Raw genomic sequence first — 25,010 nt, 5'->3', positions numbered from 1 at the left:
TTTATATAGTGCAAGTGATGACTAAATTAATAGAACTTTAAAAAGAAAATGCACTTAAAGCAAGGGAATCACTCACAACAAATAGCCATGGACCAGCCCGTGGGAGAATACTGTAGCCGAGCAAAGCTGCTGTGACGCCGGTGTGCAGATCATAAATGATGGATGTGCTCCTGAGAGGTGTGGGAAATCCGCTAAAAGCTCTGAGAAAGTCCTGATCTTTGGTTGTCAGCGCTCTGTACGGAGTGGCACGGCACAGCACGTCTACTCAAGGCAGGATGAGCAGCACTCCTCCTCCAGGTGTGGCCCTGGGGACAGGTGGGTCTGGACACAGGCCAGGTTCACATACACACACTCATATGCACACACACACACACACACACACACCCTCATACCTGTGGAGTGCCGTCACCACCTACCAAGCCAGACCAATCCAGGTGGAGGGGAATTAAACAGGCACTTCCTTATCATAATCACCTCTGTCAAACCATTAGTGTGAGATTGATATAATTGAAGGCATAACACACTAAATTATATAATAGCACATGCCTTCATTGTGGCATGGGAAAGTATGCGAAGCCTCAGCCTGCAAGATGTAGGATAGTTTTAAATCTAGATATTTGCCAGGAAAGGGACTGGCACACGTTTATCAGAGACTTTGCCAGTGGTGCCAAAAGCAATAAGGGGCTTTGATGGAGGATGTAGTGGGCACAGGTGCAAACCAGTGCTGGCCAAGACCCAGGCTCACATAAGGCAGGGAAGGAGAAGAAACAGGGACTGAACACCATTGGAGAGTGGGAGGGAAGAGAGGCAGACATGAAGAATGCAGTTAAGAAAGGAAAAGAAAGAGAGAGAGAGAGAGAATGAAAGAGAAAATGAGAGAGAGAGAGAGGGCCACACAGAATGAGCAAGAGGGAATTGTCTGTAGAAAAAGAGCCAAGCCAGAAAACCCAAAAGGAGAAAAAATAATGAAAAGAAAAAAAAACTCCTAGCAACTCTTAGCAAGGAGCTCAGAAGCCAACGAACAGTCAGGACTGCTTCCTCGAAATTAAATCCTCCAGTTACACTCTTGGCTTCATAAATCACCCGGCCGCCATCAGGTACTCTCTTCATCTGCTCCTTCACATGCCAGCTACTTAATCAGACACTGCCAACCAGTTCACCTGGAAATTTAGTCCATTGAAATAGATACCCCGGAGAAATAGTTACCCAGGCAATGCCAAACGGTTAACCTGACCACACCAACCGGTTCACCTGGAAATTGCCCACAGAATCTCAATGGCATAGCCTGGGAATACCCATACAAACCTTTGGCGAATTTGGGATTTGCTCTGCAGCTTAATCTCAATTGAGAAGTGTCTGGTGTCAACGAGGCCATCATAGCAGGCAGTGAACCGGACCATGGAGCTTGATGAGGGGCTAGTTTATTTCCCCCACCATCGCCAGTCAAAGTCTCTCCATCCCTCACTCCCTCTCATGGGATTACATCCTGATCCCAGTTTGAGATGGCGTGCTACATTCTGACCGCAGGCTAAGGTTCTGCGCTCTAATCTAAATATTTGCCCTCCATGTGCGAGTATCCTGGAGCCCTCCTCCCACCCCCACCCCATCCCCCATGTGATAGGTTGCTTATTCTGGTAATGCAGTTGGAATGCTGCACAATAGAGGCCCAGCACGCATGCAAACACACACACACACAGCTAGCCCCCTCCTGCTGACCTCATCAGTGTGAGACGCTCGTTGGGTTTCAGTGACTGTGAGGTCTTTTTCAGTGACACAAACCCTTTCAGTGCCTTCCAGTGAAAGTTCTAGAATTGAGGGATGTTTTTTTTTCCAAAACTGCTCGAAAGACCTTTTCTTTCAAAGACTGAGCCAAAAAGCCCTTTAGAGGTAGCCCTGACCATGCTGGTATGCCACGTGGGTTTCAAACTGGACTTACAGTTTCACTTTCACGCAAAAATGAGCTCAAAAAAGGAGGAGTACCAACCATTCTAAGTAGGATTAAGCATGTAAGCAATACAGGTCTCAAATTGGGCTTACAGTGTTACTGTTCAGTTTAAGGTCACACAAACGGACACACTCCGAGAAGGAGAGCTAGGCCTACCCAAACCGAAGACAAAGGCCCAGCACAAAAACAGCTTCCATACATTTCTCCGTTTGACACTCTCCCACACTGCTCGGATGTACATGCAACAAGAGAACCCCCAGCTATTGACTTCATTCCCCCTTTTTTTTTCCTGCATCGTAGAGGCCATCTTGCTCACGTTTCACTTACGATAGCGACAAGCAGTCTACGGCACTTTTCGTCCCCTTTTTCAGTCTCCCAACCCCCACCACTATAGACACACACACACACACGCTCTTCCTCCTCCACTCCTCAAGGATCCTCCTGCTGTTCTGCCAATAACTGAACACTATCCTCCTTAGCCACTGGCAAGAACTACAGAAAAGTATTTTGGCATTCCAGTAATAGCAGGGGTACCGTGACCCTGTTGACCCCCGATGGTGCTGCGACAGCCTTCTGACACTCAATCACATGGGTACAGAGGAGCAGGGAGGGTTGGCAGGGGGCTTTGGTAATGTCCAAGATGGCATTTGACCTCCACAGACCCCACTTCAAGCAGCCCTCAGCTACAGCTCATCTGAGATTTACTACCCATGGACGCCTTCCAGTGGTGTAATCAACAGCAGAGGGTCATCTGAGGTTTGAATATGAATGCCGTCTGATATGACTACACTGGACCTGATTGTTGTGGTCGCTTAGGAATAAGTCTTTGTGTGTGTGTGTGTGTGTGTGTGTGTTGGGCTTTCAGGTTCTTTGCCTTGTTTCAGGAACTAGAGTTGTTGAACTATCCAGAAGGAGAACTAAAGGAGAGTGAAATCTTAAAACATATTTGCATTTTTCTTTGCCAGCACTAAAGGAAATGTGAAAGTGATAAAACTAGGAGAAACTAGTCGTACATATCATTCAGTCTTTGCTTCAGTCATCCTAGTTACAGCTTTCCGTCATGTTTCTTGTGTCTTTTTCTTCCTTCTTACCATCACTGCCATGAAGTGAAGATGCTGTGTCAGCTTTAAAGAGGCAACAATTTTAGCAAAAAACGACCTTAATTATGCAGGTTGAGAATCGTTCTGATGGTTCTACAACACTTTTTGGGTCGTTTGGTGGGTGCTTCGTCTCCCCCTAGTGCTTCTCCGCGGAAAAACCGAATATGCAACTTTCTGGTCTCGGACCGAAGAAATCCGGATGTGACTCGGCGGAAGGCCTCGAAAATGTAGTCAGATTGTAGTTTCTAAGAAGACTGCAAAACGGACTCCGACTTGGCTTTGTTGCTGCTGAAATTGTAAGTAGAACAAGAACTTGAACAATGTGTTTGCTTGACCGTTTTATTGTGAGCCCTGTAGGCTAGGTGTTTAGCTTGGTTTCTTGATGGCTAGCTTGCTAGCTAGTGGGGGTTTAGCGTAGCAGTCACTTGCTACCGAAGCTGCAGGGGGAGCTATGTCGTGAAAAATGCGAGCCAAAATCAGGCGAAAACCCAGAAACAGCGAAGGAATAACCAGACTTGCATAGGGCTTCTTTAACGTCAGTTCAAAGACTTTCCCTGTTGGAGGTTACGTTGTGCACCTCTTCAAAGCTCAATTTTCCAAAAGCTCAGGCCAGCTCATAAAGGCATAAAGCTACATAAAGACAAAATGCTAGTTCTCATCATTCTGTGGAACATGCACTTGACCTACTGGCTTGTCAAACTCTTTAATCTTTACGGCCTACGTTACTTTGATGGAAAGGCACGTACAGTTCCTGAGTTCCTGGGAAAAAAGTTATTTTAAGTCCCAACGGCAAAAAGGGTCCCATGCAGAGGCAAAGACATGAGATGATGTTGGGGGAAGGGTTACATGGAGGTGGAGGTGACATTCGGAGCAGTCATGCAGAGATCACAGGCAGCAGCCAGAATGGCACCATTACAACACAGGAAGGAGCCGGAAGGGGAAGCCATTTTTATGCCAACTAAATCACTTCATGACGGGGGTGTATTACTACTTCATATGAATGAATTAAGGAAACACAGTAATTGAAAGTCGGGGAGGTCTGTTTGAGATGATTTTGCTCCGTTTGATCGAGTGAAAAAGGAACAGAGCGAGAGAGAGAGAGAGAGAGAGAGAGAGATTATGTGAGTGAGTGGGTGGGTGAGAGCAAGAGGAAGGGGGAGCAGAGGCTTTTGGGAAAAAGAAGGGGAGGGAGGAGTGAGAAACACATGGCAGGAACCAAGCAGGAAATGCAACATTCCAATCTGGGAGGGCCAGGCACTGCGAGAAGACTACTGGGAGAGGGAGATGGAGGGAGAAGACAGAGGCAGAGAGGAGGTAAGAGAGTTTGAGGGATGCTGAGAAGTCTCTCTCTGTATGTGTGTGTGTGTGTGTGTGTGTGTATGTAAGTGTGTGTGTGTGTGTGTGTGTGTGTCAGAACTGAGCCGTTTCTCTCTCAGTGTCCATTACAGTCTGGAACATGCTAACAGTGTGCAACTGAAGGAGAACTAGGCCAAGAAACTCTGACACATCAATGCTCTCTCCCCCTCTTTCTCCCTCACTCTCCATTTCTCTTTCTTCCACTTCTACATGTTCCACATTATTCTCAAACCCCCACTCCCCAGCTTTTTAGTTTCTACAGGACTTGCATGGAGATTGATTTGAAGACATGGTGCATCAATTTGTATGACAAGCAAACAACTTCCAAAGGCATAACATAACATTTTACACTATCAAATTCTGGGAATAAATAAATAAATAAATAAATAATTTAAAAACATCTGGTCTGAGGAGACAAGGCATCTAAAGATGTTGTCTGATACTGGTCTTTGACTATCCTTCTAAGACCATGAGAAACCTTTCAGAGAGACCAGTCTCAGGGAGAATGTTAACTAAACTGAATGAGGATGATTACATAGTGTTTACAGTGGATTCATACAGATTTGTTCACTGAGATGAACTCAAGAATGATACAAAATTACTCATGAACGATCTCGGCATTCATTCTGGTCACATTTACAATGTTGCCATTGATGTAAAATTATATACTATAATATCTACTGCTCTACTTAGTTTTGATTTATTTATGTGCCAACCATGCTTTTTGATATAGCCTTCATCTTTCCCATGCCAAAGTCTAACCAGTTCTAAGTTTAACACCCCCCCCCCCCCCCCGGACTCCTGCCAAATTTCTGTATTGTGGTAAGCCCCTACCAAATAACCACCACTTCAAACAAATGGCAGCACTCCCTGACTCCAACCCAAGAAGACGGAAACACAGGGCTTTCAGGGCTTTCTCGCCCCTGTCCAAAAGCTCCATCACAACGCCACCTCTCGCTCCACCCCCCCCCACCCCCCCCCATCCCCATACTTTAATGGGAAGCATGTGCCCCAGTTGAAGATGAGATCGCTCTCCACCTCGGTCACTGAAGCCATTCTGTGAATTTCATGTGAACACAAAAGAGCCCTCACTCACACCCATATATTTTGATTGCTTTGTCTTGAGGGCAAACTCAACCAGCACAAAACATCAAAACCAACTTCCATGGACTTCTTCCTAAATAATCTGATTCAAGCACCTACAATACCATCACCACAATACATAATAAGTTGGGTTTTAACGGCATGCGAGTTATGTACAATGCACAGTCTCTCATCTGCCTGGTGCTACTGTTTTTAGTAGTGCAAATAGGCTGGTTGGAGTAGTGATTAGCTCTCTAACATTAACTTCTCTCCAGGCTGCAAGTCTACTACATGTGCTTGTTTGTTTGTCATGTGATCTATGCATCTGTTGATCATTAAAGGTCACCACTGCTCCAACAGATCATGACCTGTAGAGCTTGCATAAACATAAGGAACTGTTTGTCAGAAAACTGAGACAGAATTTCATCAAAACACCTCAGCTGTGAGCCCTGCGGCACATCTGTAATTAGCTACACATAATGGCTACAGACGTGTACAGAGTGACACATCCTCCTTGAGAGCTGATGAATGGTGTGATGAACGTGTGGTGAGACACCAGACCCCACCCTGACTGCAACACAGTGACACATTCCACCCCCAATGGCGTCCACAGAACATTCAGTCCTGAAACTGCTGTTGCTGCTGCTGCTGGTTGTGCGTGTGTGGTGTGTGTCTAAAATATGTAATTGTGTGCTTCACAATACAGTGGTTCTGATAGACAATGCTGTGTTAGAGGTTTGACCTTTATTCTGCAGAATGTCCAAAACCCAGCACATGGTGGTCTCACATGACATCACTGACCTATGACAAAAGACTGCTGGCAAAATCAGAAACTATGAAACAGAATGTGACATACACACAAAGAAATAAAATAATAAAGGAGCTGGTTGAAGTTAAGTTTAAAGGAACCGTATGTAAGAAATGTAATTCAATTAATCATAAAATGGCCATGATTTGTCACTAGACATTAGGAAATCATGCTAATTTCAAATACTTATATCACTCACAACAGTAGTCCGGCCAGGATATCGTCATTTAAAAAAGTGAAGTTGCAGCCCTCAACTGATGTTGATGTTTACATATTTGTGTTTTAGCCTGATCCGCCACCCTCCACCTATCTAGTAATCACAAAGTCAGTAGTGTTTCGGCATCTGGGTTGCCAGCTCTGCTCTAGTTACCACATCTGCGGTGTACACCGCTCTACAGTATTTTGAAAGTGATTGTAGTACCAGTTTTGGCCAAAATCCTACATACGGTTCCTTTAAGTGGGACTCTATATGTCTGCAAGGAAAAGAAAATGAAACAATTCCTTCAAACTGGAAATGTTGTGTGTGAATATGACCTAAGATTAATAACAATACACTCTTACATATTTACTTATGTTGTATACTGTAACTGTTGTAATCTTATCAATGAAAATAGCATTTTTAAGATGTAATGAATGATAAACCCTTGATCTTTTAGCTGGGCGAGGGAAACAAAAGGGTGAGAGAAACACAAAAATGCTTTTCGGAAAGAAGGCTCTCCAGCCTGAGTCAGCAGAGAAGACTTTGGCTCCACACTCGAGAGAGGGGAGGTGGAGGAAAAGGGATGGAAAGACTCGAGAGAGAGTCAGAGACATTCTTTCACTCTGAGTCAAGGCAGCTAGAGCACTTCTCCAGTGGGCATTCACTACTTCTACAAGCGGCCCAAACAAAGCCCAAAGCCACAGGTCTCTTTCACACAATGTTCTGAAGAAAGAAATAGGGAACGCAGGAAAAGAAAGACAATTAGGCATTGATTAGGCGTTGATTAGGCCTAATTGTCTCAAACCAAATTATGTATTTAAGCATTATGTGTGAGGTAAAACAAAGAACAAGGTTAACTTGCAATTTCACCAAAACTCAACACATCACAGGAGTATTCACAACCATCACTATAACCCCAGAACCTAATAAATGCAAACATGAGCCTACATGAATTGTGACTAAAACCTGAAAGAACTGCATAGGTCAGACCAACAGCACAGATTCGCCATTGGTCTGCTACAGACAGCTATTATCTTCTGAGCTCTTTTTTCTTATTCGTGAAATTCAGGAGAGCTAGTCTTGTTGTGTGGCTATCGGTGTGCCCAAGAGACACGCTGCATGGCAACATCCATGCGCTCCAACTTAACCTATCGATTGATTTGGAGTGAGTCACTGCATGCCAGAGCAGACTGCTTCAAAGGCCCAGCCAATACCTATCGGTGGGCCCTGTCTGAATGTCAGGAGATCAAACTTGCAAAGATAAAGAGTGAGGTCAGTCATTTAAATACAGAAGATAAACTGACTTGCTCACCGAGAAAAGCAACAAATTGATGGGCTAGCCTAATAATCATAAGCTTGATCTTTTGGCAAGGGTCTATCACTCACCAACGGTCATGAAATGCAATAAAATGTAGAGATATTTGCAATATTCTTATTAACAGCTGACCTACTTTATCAGTGCAAAATCATTCCTGGAAGCAGCTGGGATGAGAGAGAGGCATGTTGCCGCAACTATGGCAGTGGGCTACCAGAAATCGTAAACATCAGCATGACCATGCAAATGCCATGTTAGCCAGGAGTCCAGCTGCTGTAGCATAATAAAAACTTAAGCTATAACAAAACAAAAACTAGTTATTACCATAGTTCACAATGGAGCATCATCACTGGTATGACATGAAAACTAAATTCATAAGACCGAAAGTGTATCCCGTCCCGCCGTACGTGTACACATCAACTGGATAGCCCAAATAATGAAAGGCATGGCGTAACCTAAACATTGCTGGCTATAAAATAGTCAATATAATTAGTTACTCTACTAGATTATATGGTTGACCTAAGACACGAAACTAAGTAGTATACATAGGCCTACCTTTCAATGAAATCTGATGTCTGTATCCCCCGTCTTGGTGAACCGCTGTAAGACCCGGTTACTTTCTTCCATCGATTCTGATTTTATCACAAATGCGCGCACATTCCAAAATGAAGCACTTGGTATTGTTTACAAAGATAATCCAAGTAGTTTGGAATGCTCCCCTCGAGTTGTATATGGACCTTGCTCCAAATACAGCATTATTCCGACATCCCGTTTCATATTTTCAGTTGTTCAAAAGTTCAGGAATGTCTTTTCCACTAGATTGCGCTATGAAGAGAATGCATGAAAGGACTGCCCCCTTTCACAAACCGCAAAGTCGCAGCAGCAGCAAATTCATGCTCCCAAGCCGGACACAAGCGCAACCCCCAACCCCCTAGCTAGAAAGTTTAACGGAGTCCAAAGTTTTTTAAGGTGGGGACTTCCCTCCTTCGGACTCCGCTATAGGAGGTCAGTCAGATATGGTTGCGATGCCGTTGGCTTTTAGAAACGTCGCTCAGGCATTAAACAAAAATTGACAAAAGCCCTTTGTGTGTTTAGATCAGCTTCTGGGGCCCGCTAGAATGCCTTGTCGAGGCAGACAGGCTATCTGGTTATCCCATAGGCCTTCGGAAAACTGACCGCACCGGTCGTTATGCTGTAACATAATAAGCTTCTGAGCCAGAGTTGAACATAATTTTGATGAGGAGCCAAGGTTAAAAAGCTACAGCGAATACTTTATGTTGTGCCAGAGGTGATAATCCACATGCGTTTTCATCTTAATGATGCTGTATAGCCTATTATTTATTGCAAAAAATAAATAAAATGGTTAGACTTGAAATAATAGGCCAATTATTGATTACACTGGATATTGTTATTAAATATTAATGTGCATTGACAAAAAGAAATCTAGAAAATGTAATTTCGAGGAAATTACCAGTGCATGAAAATATAAACATACTGTATATTAACATAAAATGCCAAACAAACTTTTATTTGGAAACAGTTGGCAGGAGTCATAGTTGATAACAACTGACAGTTGAAATGGCTGAACAGGTAAATAGTTGAGTAGTTTAAATAGTTAAATTATTTAATAGTGAATTATTGTAGTGAGGACATTTATTTTGAAACAGTTGTGGGCAGAGGAAATAGTAGTCTTAAGAGAGCCAGATTGTATGCTTAAAGCCTGAGACAGAGTATATAGTTTAAAAGTCGAATGTAGATAGTGTAATGGATGTTGATAGCCAGAAAGTTGAATGGATGTTGATAGGCAGATTGTTTAATGGATGTTAATGTATAGTTTAATGGGTGGATGAGTGAATGGTTTGAAGAGGATGAATGGATAGAAAGTTGGATGGAATGTGCCTTATATCCTTGTAGAATGGAGAGACACAGAGAGAGTTGGCCTAGTTAAGCAGAATGCAGTTGATACAGGTGCAATCAGTTTAACTGGCCCTTTGATGGGTCCTAGTAGTGAGCAGCTCGAAGTTGATACAGGTGCAAATCAAGTCAATTAGTCCATTGTGATGTCATAGTGCTAATGCAAAGTCTATGGGGAAAAATAAGCTTGTTTTCTATTAATATCTCAAAAAGTATAAAGTTTACAAAAGTGAAAAATACATTCCCCACATGTCCTTTTCAAGAAGAAGAAGAAGAAGAAGAAGAAGAAGAAGAAGAAGAAGACGACGACGACTTCGGATAACAGAACAGTGCATTTTCATGCACTGTAATAATAAAAACCTGCAACACTGACTTAACACAGAATGTGCAATTTGGGTTTATCTCCAACTGCTCCAACTAAACTGTAAACTACTTCCTCTGTTCCTTCCATTGTATCATTATGATTACACATTTTTTCAATCACAATAGTCTTCAATTAACATTCAATTGCATTCCATTTAAATTTTGTTACTGTAGATTTGCATATTTAGCCTACTATAAATGGATAATTTTAGGATTATGTGATTATGAGGAACTATGAACGGACTTCACATTCTTCCACTTTCCGGAGGTAGAATTTACTGGGTCAAAAAGACACATTTGTATTTTTAACACTTAATCAACCACTTAATGAAACAGTGATGCAATTATCTGGAGGGATCACACATAAGGACAATTTCAAACCATGCACCGTTTTGCTTGGTTTAAGGTGCTGTAACCATGCCATTTCTTTCACCGGTCTCATTTTGCTTGGGTTCTTTGGGGACAGTCTTATTGCCATGTCTTGGTCTGTAAATACTGCATGTGTGTCTGTGTGTTGGGTATGTTTTTGTTGTATTTATTTTTTGCTATGCGAAGCACTTTGATCTGAATCTGCTATACAAATGTAACTTACTTACTTCAATTCTTATTTCAACCCGCCATGTTTTCTGACATTTTTAATGGCACTGTGACTTACAGCACACCATGGTGGAAGAAAGCAGCAACATAGTTTTTTAACCAATATTCTGATGTACGTAACCTAAGAACAGTTAGGCTATGTTAAACAAATTAACTATCAAAAACATGGTTCGAAACAACACTCTGGTCTACCTCTATGATTTTACAGCTTTCTGACAATTTACCAGTCAGTCTGCCTTCAGCATTATTGACAAAGTGGCAATGTATATCCTACTTTTACACAATGGGAAACCTACCAGCTACACACAGCGGGAAACTTGTACCCAATAATGCATTCCCTCCATTTTGTCACTTATTCTTTGGCATTAAAGGTTTTGAATGGGGGGCACACATATAACAGGAAGGCTGGCAAAAATCAAGTCCTCAATGGGGGGGGGGGGGTATACTTACAATGATGGTAAACATTACTGTGCTCTATTCTGAAGGTATGATGCTATATTAAACATACTGTGCGCTATTCGGTTTCAACCCTTTTGGGTTGATTATGCTTCCTCTTTCTCTTTATTGTTAACAAATGGAACAACTGTCAACTACTGGATCTTCTTTACCCTCAAACACTGGAGCAACCATCCTTCAGATGCACAACATTGTAAGTCTAGGATGCATTTCAGTCTTTCACAACAAGACCAGACGAAATGCACATTTAATTTATGTCATAAGAACTGAGACACATACATGGAACCCAGTGGGTCATTAAACAGTGATTATAGGCCTAAAGCTTATTCTCACCAAGTGTTGAGTCGCTGATCTCCAAAAGATCCAATCCAGAGACTGAGTTTTCTGAAAACAAAATGAACAAACATGAGCTAATGTAAACTCCTGCACTGTCAAGACATGCTCAAGGACATTTGCATCACTTAACATGTCTGTTGGTGTTATACTGGTACCCTCTTGTGGTAAGAGGTAGCCTTACAACTGTCATAAACATAGCCTAGAGGAGGGGAAAAAAACTTGTTCCCATCCACTTCAAAAGTTATCCGTTCCTTCTGAAGATCTCATCGAGCATTAAATACGTTTTAATAGCCTAACTGACTTACCCAAGAAATTTTGCGCATGTTCGGTAAAGCCAATGTGTTTTATCCAAGCCGAAACCTCTTCTGGTTTCCAATGTTCCACAGGAATCATGTTTGCCCTCGTGTCTCCTCAAGCGTGAGGGTTTGGGCTTTTTGAATGTAAGATCAAGGGGGAAAACACATGAAATAAGTTCTACTGACACATCAAATGAATCAAAACGCCAAAGAGCAACAGAGTGTGGACAAAGATCGTAAGCAATGTTAGTCCCATTTTAATGAGGGGTTGTTCCTCCTCACCGTTTTACAGGCAGAAGCTTTGTTTTTAGACTGCTTGTTGCCATTGGCCTTGACATAGTTCGAAAATGTACAATAGACCTTCAGACATCACACCGAACCTCGCGTAGGCTATCTTGCTTTTCACAATGAAAAAAAATAAATAGACTATTGTCCACGCCACCAGGTGAACACATCCAAGGAAAGAAAAATAGCCTTAGCTAAACTAACGATATATGCCTATAGGCTACTGATTCTTTCTGAATAACTTTACACTTTGACAAAAATGGCAACACGTTTAGAACTTACCGCCAATCAGTCGCTAAAAATAAAAAAGTATCATTTTCGGCTTCCCGAGAGTGATGAATACACATCAAAAGCACACCTCTCCAGGTAAGGGTGGAGCTTGAGCGGACAGTTAGGCAGTGGCAGATGCATTGTTGGAACTGTAGTTCATTTCAAGTTCAACATAACTTGGCAAAATCCGTGCGCTCTTCAAGAGCAGCCGGCGCTCCCCTCCACCCGTGTCACTGCAATTTCATGGCGGCAAGTTGCGCTGACGCTGCGCTCAACGTCACCATGGCTGAGCACACAACCAGTCATACATTTCTGCATGGAAGATTAATCTGCATCACTATAGCAAAGATCCTTAATATAAAAAGCTTTATCATTCGTCTCTGACTATAGTATATGGATCCATTTAATTGGTAACACCAAACACAGAAGGATTCTTGTAGAAGTCTGAGTTTGTTTAAGAACACATTTATCTCACTCTACCTCTATGTGTTGCAGTGCACAGGACAACAGATATAGTAGAACAATGATCAAAACACAAGTTATTTGGGTATTGCACCAATACATTTATTTCACAAGAAGATTAATACAAATCTTCTCAGTATCTTCAACTGGGCCAATGCAACTACAGTATCTTCCAAGCGTACACATTAGGATGACCACGACAAGCCCTACTGTTACAATATCCAACATCTGCATGGAGGCAACAAATACAAAATAGAAACTCTATTGAGTTAGAACACAAAACAACCTTTACGTCATCAGAAGGTGGCACACACCTCTGGCCTGATTGTTCATGGGAGACGCAAAAACACACACACACAAACTAATACTTTATTAGCAACACCCAAACACAGATGACCAACTCCTGGTGTGCCATGGAAAGTCAAGAGATAAATAGCAGTGATGAACAACCGTTTTCTGAGGCACGTCTCCTTCTCCTCCTCTGGGTGAAAACCTGCAGCAGCCATATGAAGTGCTTGCTGGTGGCCATCTGCCGGGGAACCGTGAGAGTGAAGCTCAGGGAGCACTTGAGGCGGAGAGACAAGGAGATAGACCGAGAGACAGAAACACAATGCAGCGCCTTCGGCAGTTTCTCATCCATTAGTACAGCGGTAGAGTAGCTATTGAGAGGTGTTGGTCATCGGTGTCCTCTCGCTGGAAAGATTGTGATGGTATGAGTAGAAGGGTGTGTGTTTGTATGCAAGTGGGGGAGGGGGCTGGGGTAAGAGATGGACAGAGTGCATTTCTGGGGTTAAGTGCTTCCAAACTTTCAACAGGGACACGACTAGCTGTGCTTACACACTGCTCAGGGCATCCACACCGGGAAGCACTTTACCTGTAGATAACAAACAAACAAACAAACAAACAAACAAACATTTAGGCCCTAATGGTCTCAATACTCTACAGTAAAACTCTACAGTAAACTAACCCACCTTTACAAATAAAATAATACTAAGACCTTTTTAGTCTCTTCCCTATATCTCTTATATCTGGTCTCTTCCTTAATTCATAATGTAAGTAAAGTTAATTCTGTCTATCCAGTGGGCAGAATTATTCACTGACAGGAAGTGACATCACTCACCCTCCAGAAGCTCAAGGCTGGCTCCACCCCCTGTGCTCACGTGGCTGACCTTGTCCTCAGTGCCCCACTTGGCACAGCAAGTAGCCGTGTCCCCTCCACCTGCACAGGAGCCAAACAAGTGGTTGTTAAATAAACTGACACAGACACACACACAATTTAAGCATATAGTTTTAGGAGAGATTCATTGGACGTTCAGCTCCACCCTTGGTGTCTGAATGCTAGGGACTCTTCCTGAAATGTTTTGCACAAGGCTTGGCAACTATAATTACTATTTTCTTTCAACCACACTTTGAGTCAGACTGTATTTTAAAAGGGCCTGGTCACCCACAAGCCGGTGTGCACATAGTATCTATGTGTAGTTACTGAACACTGAACTCATGAGAGGCTCCACATGACTTGCGTTATTTTATTATGCAGCACTAGTTCTGCCTGAAATCGAATGAACAGTGGCTACAAAGTTTTGGTTTGTTTGAGTCAAACAAAGAGTTTGTTTGCAAACAAAAAAGGGCACAAATTGCATAAAATGTCTCAATACAAAAGTTAAAACCATGAATGATATATCCATGACAGAAAATAGTCTTCTTCCAAGTGCCCATGGGGACCCGAGTGTGAATCTGACCTGCGGTCATTTCCTTATCCCACCCAATCTTTCTCTCCCACTTGCTTCCTGCCACTCTTCACTATTCCTGTCCCATATTGAACGTATAGCCGTGAGCCCTTCAACAGAACTAATGCATAGATAAAACATAAAATAATGGAAAAGGTCACAAAATAGGCTACATGTAAAGCAATAGACTCCTTCAATGTTTGATGCTCACATTGACAGTATTAAAGTGCCACCTGCATGTATACTTAGTACAGTTGAGATTTGCCATACAGTAGTTCATTTTCATACATAACAAATAATACATCTTGTTGATATCACCACTGTGTAAGTTCTACTAATGGGTCTCTCATGCGGGTAGTCACAGGCATTTATGATATACTGTTATTCACAACAAAACATCCCAAGGAAAGTGTTCTCCAACTCAGTGATGGAGGGGTCCATCTAGTGGCATACTGCATCTACACACAAAACTGATTCAAAATGGCTGCCAAAGGGTAACATATTTCCATTGCCTATTCCTTACCAGGCTGGACTTTTTTTTTAGTAATGAGTCAGTGAACATGAAACAAAGACAACATGTTAAGTGTCAAAATAAAACAAGAAAAAAAAAAACAACTTCTAATGGAAATCAGGACAGGCACATACAGAGCTACTTCAAGTGATCATGGTGCCCAGCAGTATTGTTAAGGGTTCTGCTAGATCATGTTTCACCTCTTGTTTGGCAGCATGAAAAGACAAGACACAGCCCTCTCACTCAACTCAAATTTACCTCAGGCTTGTCCGAACAGGTGGGAAATAAAATCACTGTGTACACTGTGAGCAACACCCAGGGAAAATATTTCCTGAGTATTCCCTTCAGCATGCAAATGCGTTATGCGTACCATATTTTACTCAGGGACTGGGGTAATGGGGTGTGTGGTTTGGTCCAGGATCACTAATAATCTGCCTGACACCAACAGAAACTACTTTGGAATTATTTTCAAAGGGGTTGTTGAATAACAGCTGGGTGAAATGTTTCTTGAGTTTTTGTGAAATGTAAATGCTGACAAGTGTCAAGTTTGTCTTGGTCATTGAACTAAGCCATATATTTTGTGCTCAGATTATGGGTATGTAGGGCTAGTGACATGAAAAAGCAACAGATACCCCTTAGGAAAATACACAGGTGTTTGACCAAAATTGTGAATTTAAGTGTAGACAATAGAGTACCGAAGCCATGACATAGCGTTGTAAAGGCAGCAATTTCACTGGATCTAAACAAATCAATCTAGTAGTGACCATAGTGGTGGCTTTCTTAATCTATTTAAATAATTTTACAACGTTTCCAAGACGTTAGTATATTTTTATATACTATATAGCCTACATTTAAAAACAATTTATGAGGTAGAAACGATGCCACATGTCTAAATTCAATGCTGTTGATGCCACTTCGAAAGTTTGTTTAGATCCAGTGACACTGCAGTCATGGAAACAGAACGTCACACTTCGGTACTCTTTGTACAGAGTACGCTACACTTATTTGCTTAATGGACCTCATTAGCTGGGAGGACTTGGTCACAGAAGGTGTAATTCACTGACCAGCACTCCGACCACCTGGATCTGTGACCCCTGCACTGTAACTTTAGTGACTTCACTGCAAAAACTGCTTATCTAACAAAATCTAACCAAGTGTTATTAATCCTCCATCAAGATAAAAAAACTAGTTGGTATCGTTTTCAGTATAAAGAGACTTACCTAGCGCTTTCTTGTGAAATCATTTGACTTAATAAAAAAAAAAAAAAATGGACTTATTTTAAGACATCTCATCTTGAAAACAAGCAAATTTGTCTGCCAGTGCGTTGAGCAAATTTGTCTTGATAAGACTCCTTAATTTAAGAAGACTAACTTATTTTAAGTCAAAATGATCTTTTGAGAGGGCACTAGGTAAGTCTTTTCATACTAAAAACAATACCAAATAGATTTTTTACTCTTAATATAAGATCAATAACACTTTTTTGCAGTGTTCTTACCGATGATGGTGACACAGCCGGATTTTGTCACCTCCACCACCTTGTCCATCAGGTTCTTGGTTCCATTGGCAAAGGTGTCCCACTCAAACACACCCACAGGGCCATTCCACACGATCTGCTTGGCTCTGCCCACTGCCTCTCCAAACACCTTTGAGCTCGCAGGTCCACAGTCCAGACCCTAAGCAGAGTGGAAAGAAGAGGACTGTAATCACATGAACATGCTTACAGTCAATGGAATGGAATTTAGCTCCTCTCAAACAGGGTTACGTCAAAAAGAGTTGAGTTGTTGATAGTCAAAGGGTGATTGAGAAATACTGAATTTAAAGGGACACCAGGCAAGCCTGATGCTTTTTCTCTACGAAACTCCCCCTCGCTCGGTCTGAAGCTCTTTTCCTTTTCTTTGCGTCTTCCGTCAAGGGTTTTCGCTGCTTCTTCGCCGGCTCTGCCATTATACACACGTTTGCAACAATCTCTAGAGTTTCCTTAGCCTGCCTCTGTGCTGTAAACTGATCCTGCTTCGGTCGGCGGGTAGGATACACCGAACTTGCAAGTGGGATATTCTTCCTACAAGCAGTAGGGGCGGGCGAGAGAGCCTTCATTCGCCCCGTAATGAGTCATTTAACCATATACCGACTTACGAAGATGATTAATTAACACGAAAACGTTGCCTGGTGTCCCTTTAAATGTCAACATATTATGAAAGTTACACATAAAAAAAAAAAAACAAAAAAAAAAAACATTTTGTATCATTTTGCTACTGGCAGTAATTGGCAGTGACCTATGGTGCAAATAACTTTCACCTCTGTGTACCACCCATCATGACTGACCACCACTACTCACATAATTTTTTCCAAACTAGCATTTCTCTCTTTTAGCACAACAGCTATGTAGCTATGCAAGCATCCCATTGTATGTGTGGCATCCTTTGAAATCTGCAGTAAAGCAGATTAAAGCAGAGTAAAGCCTGCATTCTCTCACCATCCAGCCGGCAGGAATGCCTTTGTCCACTGTGGCCGTGCCTGTGGTTGCTTTCTCATCAAATTTATCAGCAGTGATAAAGTCAGTGGGGAGGTTGATCTTCACTTTGTTCTTCTCAGCCTTTGCCATCAGGTCCTTGACAATCTTGGCACCCTCATCATCATACAGGGAAGTTCCAATCTGTCAAATAAATATAACATACCTTAAAATGAAAACCAGTTAGAACTGTACTGTTTTGTAAAATGTGAATAAAAAAAGAATGCTATGATTTGCAAATCATGCCAACCCTATATTTAGGAATAGTTCAAAGACAACATATGAACTGTATATACTGCCCATATTCAAACAGTATTATCTCCATAGAGGAAGAGTCCAGGTGCCAAAAATAATTCAGTGGAAATGCATGGATTCCAGTTGCTGCTACTGGAAGAAACTGGAATCCATGCATTTCCACTGAATTATTTTTGTAATCTGATCCCTTATCATAGCTGTTCATTCTTACTCGTTGCTCAACTTATCGTGACTAAATTCAAGATGGCTGCAAACGCTAAACTTCGTGAAGATACTGTCTGTATAAATCATCTTGTAAGTAAACTACCAGTGCTTTTTCAAAGTTCTCAATGTCTCGTTTTAAATGTCAGGGCCCTCGGAAGTCTACCAATGAAGTGTGGAGATACATTGAGCCTCGTAAATGGGTGTAAAACAGTGATTTATTTGCATGGCTAGCCCGATGCCGAAGCACCACTATTGAAAAAGATGTTGGTAGCATCTGCTAACTAGCGCCAGATTTTGGAGTGCAGGGGACAAGCCGAGATGGGCTATGAGACATACGTTCACACTCGGTATCATGTTTCGATACACTTTAGGTCAATATCACACCGGAATTCTCCTTTAAGGACATGTTTGTGCATGCCCATAGCCAGCCAGTCAAAGGCGATTCAAAACAAGCCAGAAAGTCGAGACAGGACCCATCGTCAAAATGTCGGTGTCCACCACTCTAGTTCATCCAAAACAAACCAGAAAAGGGACTCAAAGTGCTAAATACCGGAATTATCTTAACATTAGAGCTACATGATTTCACAGGAAACGGGGCAACCTACAATGTAAAAATGCTATGATCACTGTAGCGCTACTTGGCCTCACATGTAACACCATTCCCTAAACATTCATGAATCCTTCAGTTTAGTTTCTTGTGAGGGTACAACAACAAACCCAGGAGTTTCCATTCTTCCTCACCCTCTCACCTCCATGTTGTTGAGGACCTTCAGGAAGGTGAAGGCCATACCACCACCAATGATCATCTCATCGACTTGGTCCAGCATGTTGTTGATCAGCTGAATCTTATCCTTGACCTTAGCACTGAGGAGAAAAAAAACAGATCAAAGGCGGCAAGTTAAGTATGCACACAAAGTCTTTTATTACAGCCAGTACAGGTCTCCTTCTGATGAGTCAGAGAACGAGTTCTAAATCTCAGATGATTTTTAGGAGACAATAATTTAACAAAACTTACACCAAAAAATAAAACTTTTTTTTACAGCCAGCAATAAACCCCTTTCAGCTTTTCATTTTTGCGTTTACTTTCTGCCTTATTGTAGCGCCGTCATAGACAAAGTGAAGTTGCCTTGACATTTTCTTAAGTAGACATGATATGATAGACAGTATGAACATCCACCATAGCACAAAGAGTTTTATCAGCGGTCACAGCAGGCACCTCTGAAGCATGTGATCAAAGACACTTGCTAGAAGACCACTGTACTTTTAAGCAAAAGGACAAAAAGAAAAAAAAAAAAAAACAGTGGGTCAACGCCTTTGTTATCCAATGACCATGAGGGGGAGGGAAGCTCAAAGATGCTGTTTGTTGCACAAGGCCGGGTACAAACATGGACCTTGATACAGAGTCAAAGTCAATCAACTCAAACGCATAGGCCTGTATGTTGTTGGTTCATACATTATGCATTTAGCCCTACCTACTGCAACTAAACATGGCATGGAAGTGCACATAAACTATATTCTTCATTATTAGACAGATCAAATAAATGCAAATCACACAACAGATTGTTTTAATTGTGTGCTAGTGTTGGATTACTCTTCAGCATGAACCCAAAGTCTTAAATAAAGGTAACACTTAAAGCCTGCCATATTACTTTGCCATCCCGCTACAGTATCAGGAAGACAGTGAGAGGGGAGAATTACATAACCAGATAAAGAGTTCTATTCCTGGAAGGCCATTGGAGCACACTGGGGATTTATCCTCCACTGATGTCCTCTTTAGGTAGAGCCAAGGAAGCATGTCCAAATGCTGACACATACATTTAAGTGCTGTAGCTTCCAGGGAAGGCTATCGCATCTCCAGCTAATCACACCTATAACTTGCTCTTCATACAGATTTGCTTAGTTGTAAAAGCTAGATTAATTCTGTCAGAGTAGTTGATAAAGTCCAACATATTAATTTAAACAACTATAGTGCTTGATTATAATGATGGTAGTGATTTGCTTTTTACTGAGTTTCATTGTTAAATACCAGAATTCCACTTTATACTTAGTGAAGTCTAGTGGTGTGATCTATTAGCCAAATGTTGGGATCAATTGCAGCATAGACTGTTTGAAATAGGTAAAAACATACAAGTGACAGCAAACTGCTCTAAATGTCAATTTGGCTGAAAGCTCTGTCACTACAAGCAATGGTTTGTATCAGGATGGGGGCTGACAAAGTAGTTCCCAGTCTAGGCTATGTTGCTACCTACCCTCCAAGGATGGCCAGGAAAGGCCTTTGAGGTTTCTCCAGTGCCATGGCAAAGTAGTCCAACTCCTTCTTCATGAGAAAGCCAGCAGCCTTCTGGGGCAGGTTCACACCCACCATTGAGCTATGAGAGAGAAGTAGAAAATGGCGTATCATTATCAGTAGCAAAATTATACTGCAACAGCAAAAGGGCAGATCAGGTGTTCTTGACTTGTTGTTGAGTAAAGGGAGGCAAGTGCAATGCAATTTTTTTTTAAAGATGAAATCCAGCTACACTTTCTCTGAATGTGTGACAAGCCTAATTAATGTGAATGGGAGTTTATGGGCTTTTTTGGGGGGGGGGGGGGGGGGGTCTGTGGTTACACCTGATCACTCCATGTTGTGCGCTGTACGTTTATACCTGTGTGCTCTGTGTGCTGTGCCGAAAGCATCGTTGATGTAAACATCCCCCAGCTTGGACAGGGAGGCTCTGAAGGAATCGATCTGCTCCTGAGATGCTTTGGTCTAACAGCAGACAGAAGCAAAATACAGATAAAAAAAAAATACTCTTTTAGTCTCAACCCTACCATGATGCAGTACACGCCACACCTGAAAAACAATGGTGCACATACACAGATAGATTACAAAGTCCAAACACATTTCACAAGAAGTAGCTTTGCTGGGAAATCTTCTTCAGATCTTAGTTAACAAAGGTTTCTTCACACCGCTGGCCCGTAACTGCAGGCCCCATGTGCAAATCTCTACTTATTTTATGATCACAGTAAGAGTCAGTAACAGTCACATGACACTCATAACATTTAAATTATGTGAAGGTCATCTCGCCATGTCATATGTCAATTGTATTGATGAAGCATTACGCTTTTTACTTGGGATATATCTTCCCGGTAAATGATCCCCTGTAGACCATTATGATTTCCCCTTTAACATTCAGTGCAGAGTTACCTCTGTTATTTAGCACGGAAAGGGTGTGACCCTTCAACCCAGTGTAACAGAAAGGTCAAGGGCCTGTGACATGCTCGTGTGCAGAAGTTCAATGGTTCACCAAGGCCAGGCATGCAGCCTTCCAGTGAGTGAACTCAGCAAAAGGTCAGAGAACCAGACATTTCTCCGCTCTCCAACCGCCCCCCTCCAGTCAACTACATGGGAGTGGAATACCAGCTGGGGCTCAGTGGACAGGAAAAGCAACACGCTCTGACCCAGCCTACTATTCTAACCTTCAGACAAATGTCAAGAAGTCAACGTTATCAGGAGCAGCCTTACTGTACTCTGCTTTGCTGAAGAGCAATTTGGCACTTGGCACCACTCTCCTATAGGCTGTATTAAGGAAAGCAAATGTGTGGTGAATGCCCCTTAAAAGTCACTACATTTTAGCATATGTGCCAATCAGGTACTGTCCCTCAAACACATGTGAAGACCATAAATGACAGTCTGTGTTTCTCTATGTCAGTTCGATCATAAGCACCTGATACTACATCAGTTAAATTTTGGTGCAATCAGTAGGGCCAAGAAAGTAATAGTGGTAATTGCCTTGGCAGCTTGGGGAAACCCAAAGAAAAGTCTGGAGGTTTCTCTTCTGTTGCCCATTAACTAGCTGCAGGGCTCTGTGCAAGTTGATCTGAAGTCGTGCCAATTACCTTGTTTCCGGAGGCGTCCTTGCCCTTGCCCTCCTCTGCTACGTGGAACCGCAGGTTCTCCAGCAGGATAACGGAACCATCAGCAGGATTTGCACAAGCCGCCTCGACATCAGGGCCAACGCAGTCCTTGAGGAACTTGACATCCCTGTGTGAATATACACAGAGCAGAACAAATGCTATGACACACAAAGAATCATGAGATTGCTTAGAACTTATCAAGCACTAGAACATCAAACTTCTGGGTTACTGGTTTATCAGAATGAGGAAGTATCAACACACTACACACACACACACACACACACACTGCATTTTTAACATAACTAGACTGTAAAGTAGCCTAATAGTAAAATATGTATAACCGTGATGTACCAGGACAAAAAAAAAACATGTATTATTATGAGTAAATGCTTGTGTTTGCGGCCTCAGGTTCCCCCACTTACTTGCCCAGCAATGTCTTCAGCTCAGCAGCCACTGGCTCCAGGGAGAACTTCTCAGGCATGGGGTTTCCATCAGGCCTGCCCAGATGGCTCATCAGAACCACTGCTTTGGCTCCGTGGTCCAGGCAGTGCTTGATGGAGGGAACGGCAGCTTTGATCCTGGAGGGAACACAAACATCTTTTAGTTACAGACACCCCTTTATATAGAATACATCATTAAGAGGTGAAATATCAACTATTTTTTTTTAAAACTGTTGAGGTCATGAGACTTTGTTAACACCTACCTCTGGTTGTTGGTGATGTTCTTGTCCTTCATGGGCACGTTGAAATCAACCCTTAATAAACAGTGAGAAATTCCATCATCACACTGATATCAGAACAGCACCAGCAGAAACTGGTACAAGATTCATTTTACTATAGCTTGCTGCAAATGCACTCCATTCAAAGGGACAGCAGACATAAGGACGCCTAATGACTAAGAGTGCTGGGTCACTTCTCATCTCTGACTCAGCATTTCCCAATGCAGCACATGCATCATCAAGGAACAACACAGGACATGGAAACTACTATGCATTTTGACTCAGATCACTAAACACACACAGAACAAAAAATACAGAGGCCTTTGTTTGGCTGTTTATTTAAAGTGACTTCACTTAAACTCATAAGAGGGAGATCAAACATGTCCCTTCATTAGGCGTACACACCGTATGCCAATAGCTGCACATTTCCCCTCAATCGTGAAAATTTAGAACTGAAAAATCAGCCGCCCCTCACACGCACCAGCGCCCTGATCTCCATAAGCCTTCTAATTGTAAACATTAAGACATTAAACATCTAGTTTGAATTCACACCTGGGGATAAGCATGGCATGCATGGCTGTGACGAAATGCAGAGGACTCAATGCACCCACTATGTACTAGGGCCATTGGATGTGTGAGCAAGTGCGTTTTGCACTGACCTGAGTGAATCTCTACACTTCTATTGCATAGGACTTTGGAACAATATTGACTGTGAATTGTTTACTTTTATCAGCCAGTGATCGAACCCCAGGGGACTACTGATCATTATTGATTGACAGAGAAGAGGCGTGACAACTAGAACCGTCTTTGTCGAAGGGATTTTGGTGCTAATCCCATGGAGCGTGCAGATAACGGTTCGGTACTATGTATGTGTCACACCGCTACTTGAGACGCCAAGCACCTACATGGGTTTTGAGTCAGACACACACCGAGGCACGTTCGCACAGTCACTCCGGGCAACCACCGATTACGTAAACCAGAAACACTCCCCCATCCTGCAGGGCGCACTGCTTCCATCTGATGTTGAAGTGGTAACGTTAATCTAATGTTGGGGCTTTTTTTTTACTATTTTAACCACCAATGGTATGGTTATTAACTAAGTATTACCATTAATGAGCAAAGACAGACACATATTATATATCTGCATTATCTGCGTGATCTGATTGCAGAAGGTGCGAGATGGAGTGTGGACTACAGTATCAGATGTATTTTCCGACACAGATTCAGCACCAAACTGGGGAAGGACCTACCATGTCCAGTGCTTCATAAGCATTCGACAAGGAAAACGTCATTCATTCGCGATGTCGTAATCTTATCTGGTAAACTGCTAAAATGGCCTACATTTCGCCGATGCATACAATGTAAAAGTCAAATAAAACATCATCTTGCCATGTAGATTCAAAAATGGCAAATTATAGTCGCGGTAGCATTCCTTTACCAAACAGGTCATATCAAGGAAGTTACTGCACCATGGCATAGGCACACGCCGTGGCCGTCTGACATTTAGAAAACATGGGTGTCCATTTTCACGTTGCTCTTGACTCTGAATGCAAAATACAGTCAGCTCTTTAGGCTTTAGCAGACGATGTATGTCGATGTAACTTAACTCTCAGTAAGTCTATAAATTCAAGACATTGGCAAAACGTGACTTTCGACACACCATCCACTTCCGGTAAGTTTAACGTCACAACTAGATGTGTTGTACTAAAAGCAAAAAGGATGCTAAAGTGGTCTTATGCATCAAATTGCCTTACAGTTAAGATAATGGCAACTAAGTTAACATCGGATTCCATAAAATAGGGGCAACTAGTGGACGTAAGCTTCTAAATCTACACCAAATTCGCAAACCGACGTCCATCTATAATGTTACCCCGTTAGATATTCCTACCTCATGATGACACGCTTGCCCTTCACGTCCACCTTATCCAAAGTGAGTTTATTTGACAGAGACATTTTGGATGTTAACTTGTTCTTGCGCTGCCGTGTTCCCTTGTATTCTCAGCCTCCGTTGCAGATGGGCACTTCCCAACTGTGAATGACCTTAACGCAGTGAGGATTTCATGTGCTTGTGGAGTCAGTTTATAACGCCCACTGCTCTCCTGGCGTAGATTACCATTGGATGATTCCAACGCCAATCACAGAGGTTTAAGACGACAGAGGAAGTCACGTTCACCTCAGTAGATACTGGGAAGTAGGCAGTCCTGGGTTCAGGCTGTGGGTCGTGAGTAATGTGACAGCGTGAGCGTGAGCGTCTCCTACTGTACCATCGGAGACGCACGTTCACCATGGGCGATCATGGAATGTCAGAAAGGGTCTAAAAGGGCTAAAAGTCGTGTATGCTATATCTCTATAATTAATAGTGACAATACATCATAGTCATACGTCTCATGTTTACTTTCTAGTT

General features: G+C 42.3%; 2 protein-coding genes across 7 annotated transcripts in view; both read right to left on the bottom strand.

The window, feature by feature from the left end:
• Positions 1-12,517, bottom strand: part of amot (angiomotin) — a 38,862-nt gene extending 26,345 nt beyond the window's left edge. For 2 of the 6 annotated variants that reach the window (XM_042091242.1, XM_042091244.1), the window contains exons 1-3: positions 12,051-12,516; positions 11,778-11,884; positions 11,470-11,520 (exon numbers count right to left, since the gene is read on the bottom strand). In XM_042091242.1, the coding sequence (XP_041947176.1) occupies positions 11,470-11,520; positions 11,778-11,884; positions 12,051-12,106 (214 nt within the window). In that variant the 5' untranslated portion in view covers positions 12,107-12,516. Of the gene's footprint in view, positions 1-8,361; positions 8,733-11,469; positions 11,521-11,777; positions 11,903-12,050 lie in introns of those variants that run through there. The other 4 variants (XM_042091241.1, XM_042091240.1, XM_042091243.1 and 1 more) reach the window with 4 other exon arrangements.
• A 348-nt stretch (positions 12,518-12,865) lies between these two features.
• Positions 12,866-24,661, bottom strand: pgk1 (phosphoglycerate kinase 1). Its single transcript, XM_042092889.1, has 11 exons — positions 24,495-24,661; positions 22,592-22,642; positions 22,311-22,466; positions 21,871-22,015; positions 20,637-20,740; positions 20,241-20,360; positions 18,741-18,855; positions 17,497-17,676; positions 16,519-16,696; positions 13,906-14,004; positions 12,866-13,659 (listed from the first exon to the last, which is right to left on the bottom strand). The coding sequence occupies exons 1-11, from the start codon at positions 24,557-24,559 to the stop codon at positions 13,619-13,621; spliced, it is 1,254 nt and encodes a 417-aa protein (XP_041948823.1). The 5' UTR covers positions 24,560-24,661; the 3' UTR covers positions 12,866-13,618.
• Positions 24,662-25,010: the final 349 nt, after the last annotated feature.

Source organism: Alosa sapidissima, chromosome 5 (genome assembly GCF_018492685.1).
Source record: "Alosa sapidissima isolate fAloSap1 chromosome 5, fAloSap1.pri, whole genome shotgun sequence".
Classification (NCBI taxonomy): Eukaryota; Metazoa; Chordata; class Actinopteri; order Clupeiformes; family Clupeidae; genus Alosa; species Alosa sapidissima.
The sequence above is the reverse complement of the archived record's forward strand: the minus strand, read 5'-3'. Positions and strand labels throughout refer to the sequence as shown.

Excerpts from the sequence above, each read along its gene's own strand:
- pgk1 (XM_042092889.1), bottom strand. The coding sequence starts at position 24,559 with ATGTCTCTGTCAAATAAACTCACTTTGGATAAGGTGGACGTGAAGGGC. Across the intron at positions 14,005-16,518 it reads CGGCTGTGTCACCATCATCG|GTGGAGGGGACACGGCTACT; the intron begins GTAAGAACACTG and ends GCTCCTGTGCAG. Across the intron at positions 13,660-13,905 it reads CAGCCTTGAGCTTCTGGAGG|GTAAAGTGCTTCCCGGTGTG; the intron begins GTGAGTGATGTC and ends TGTTATCTACAG.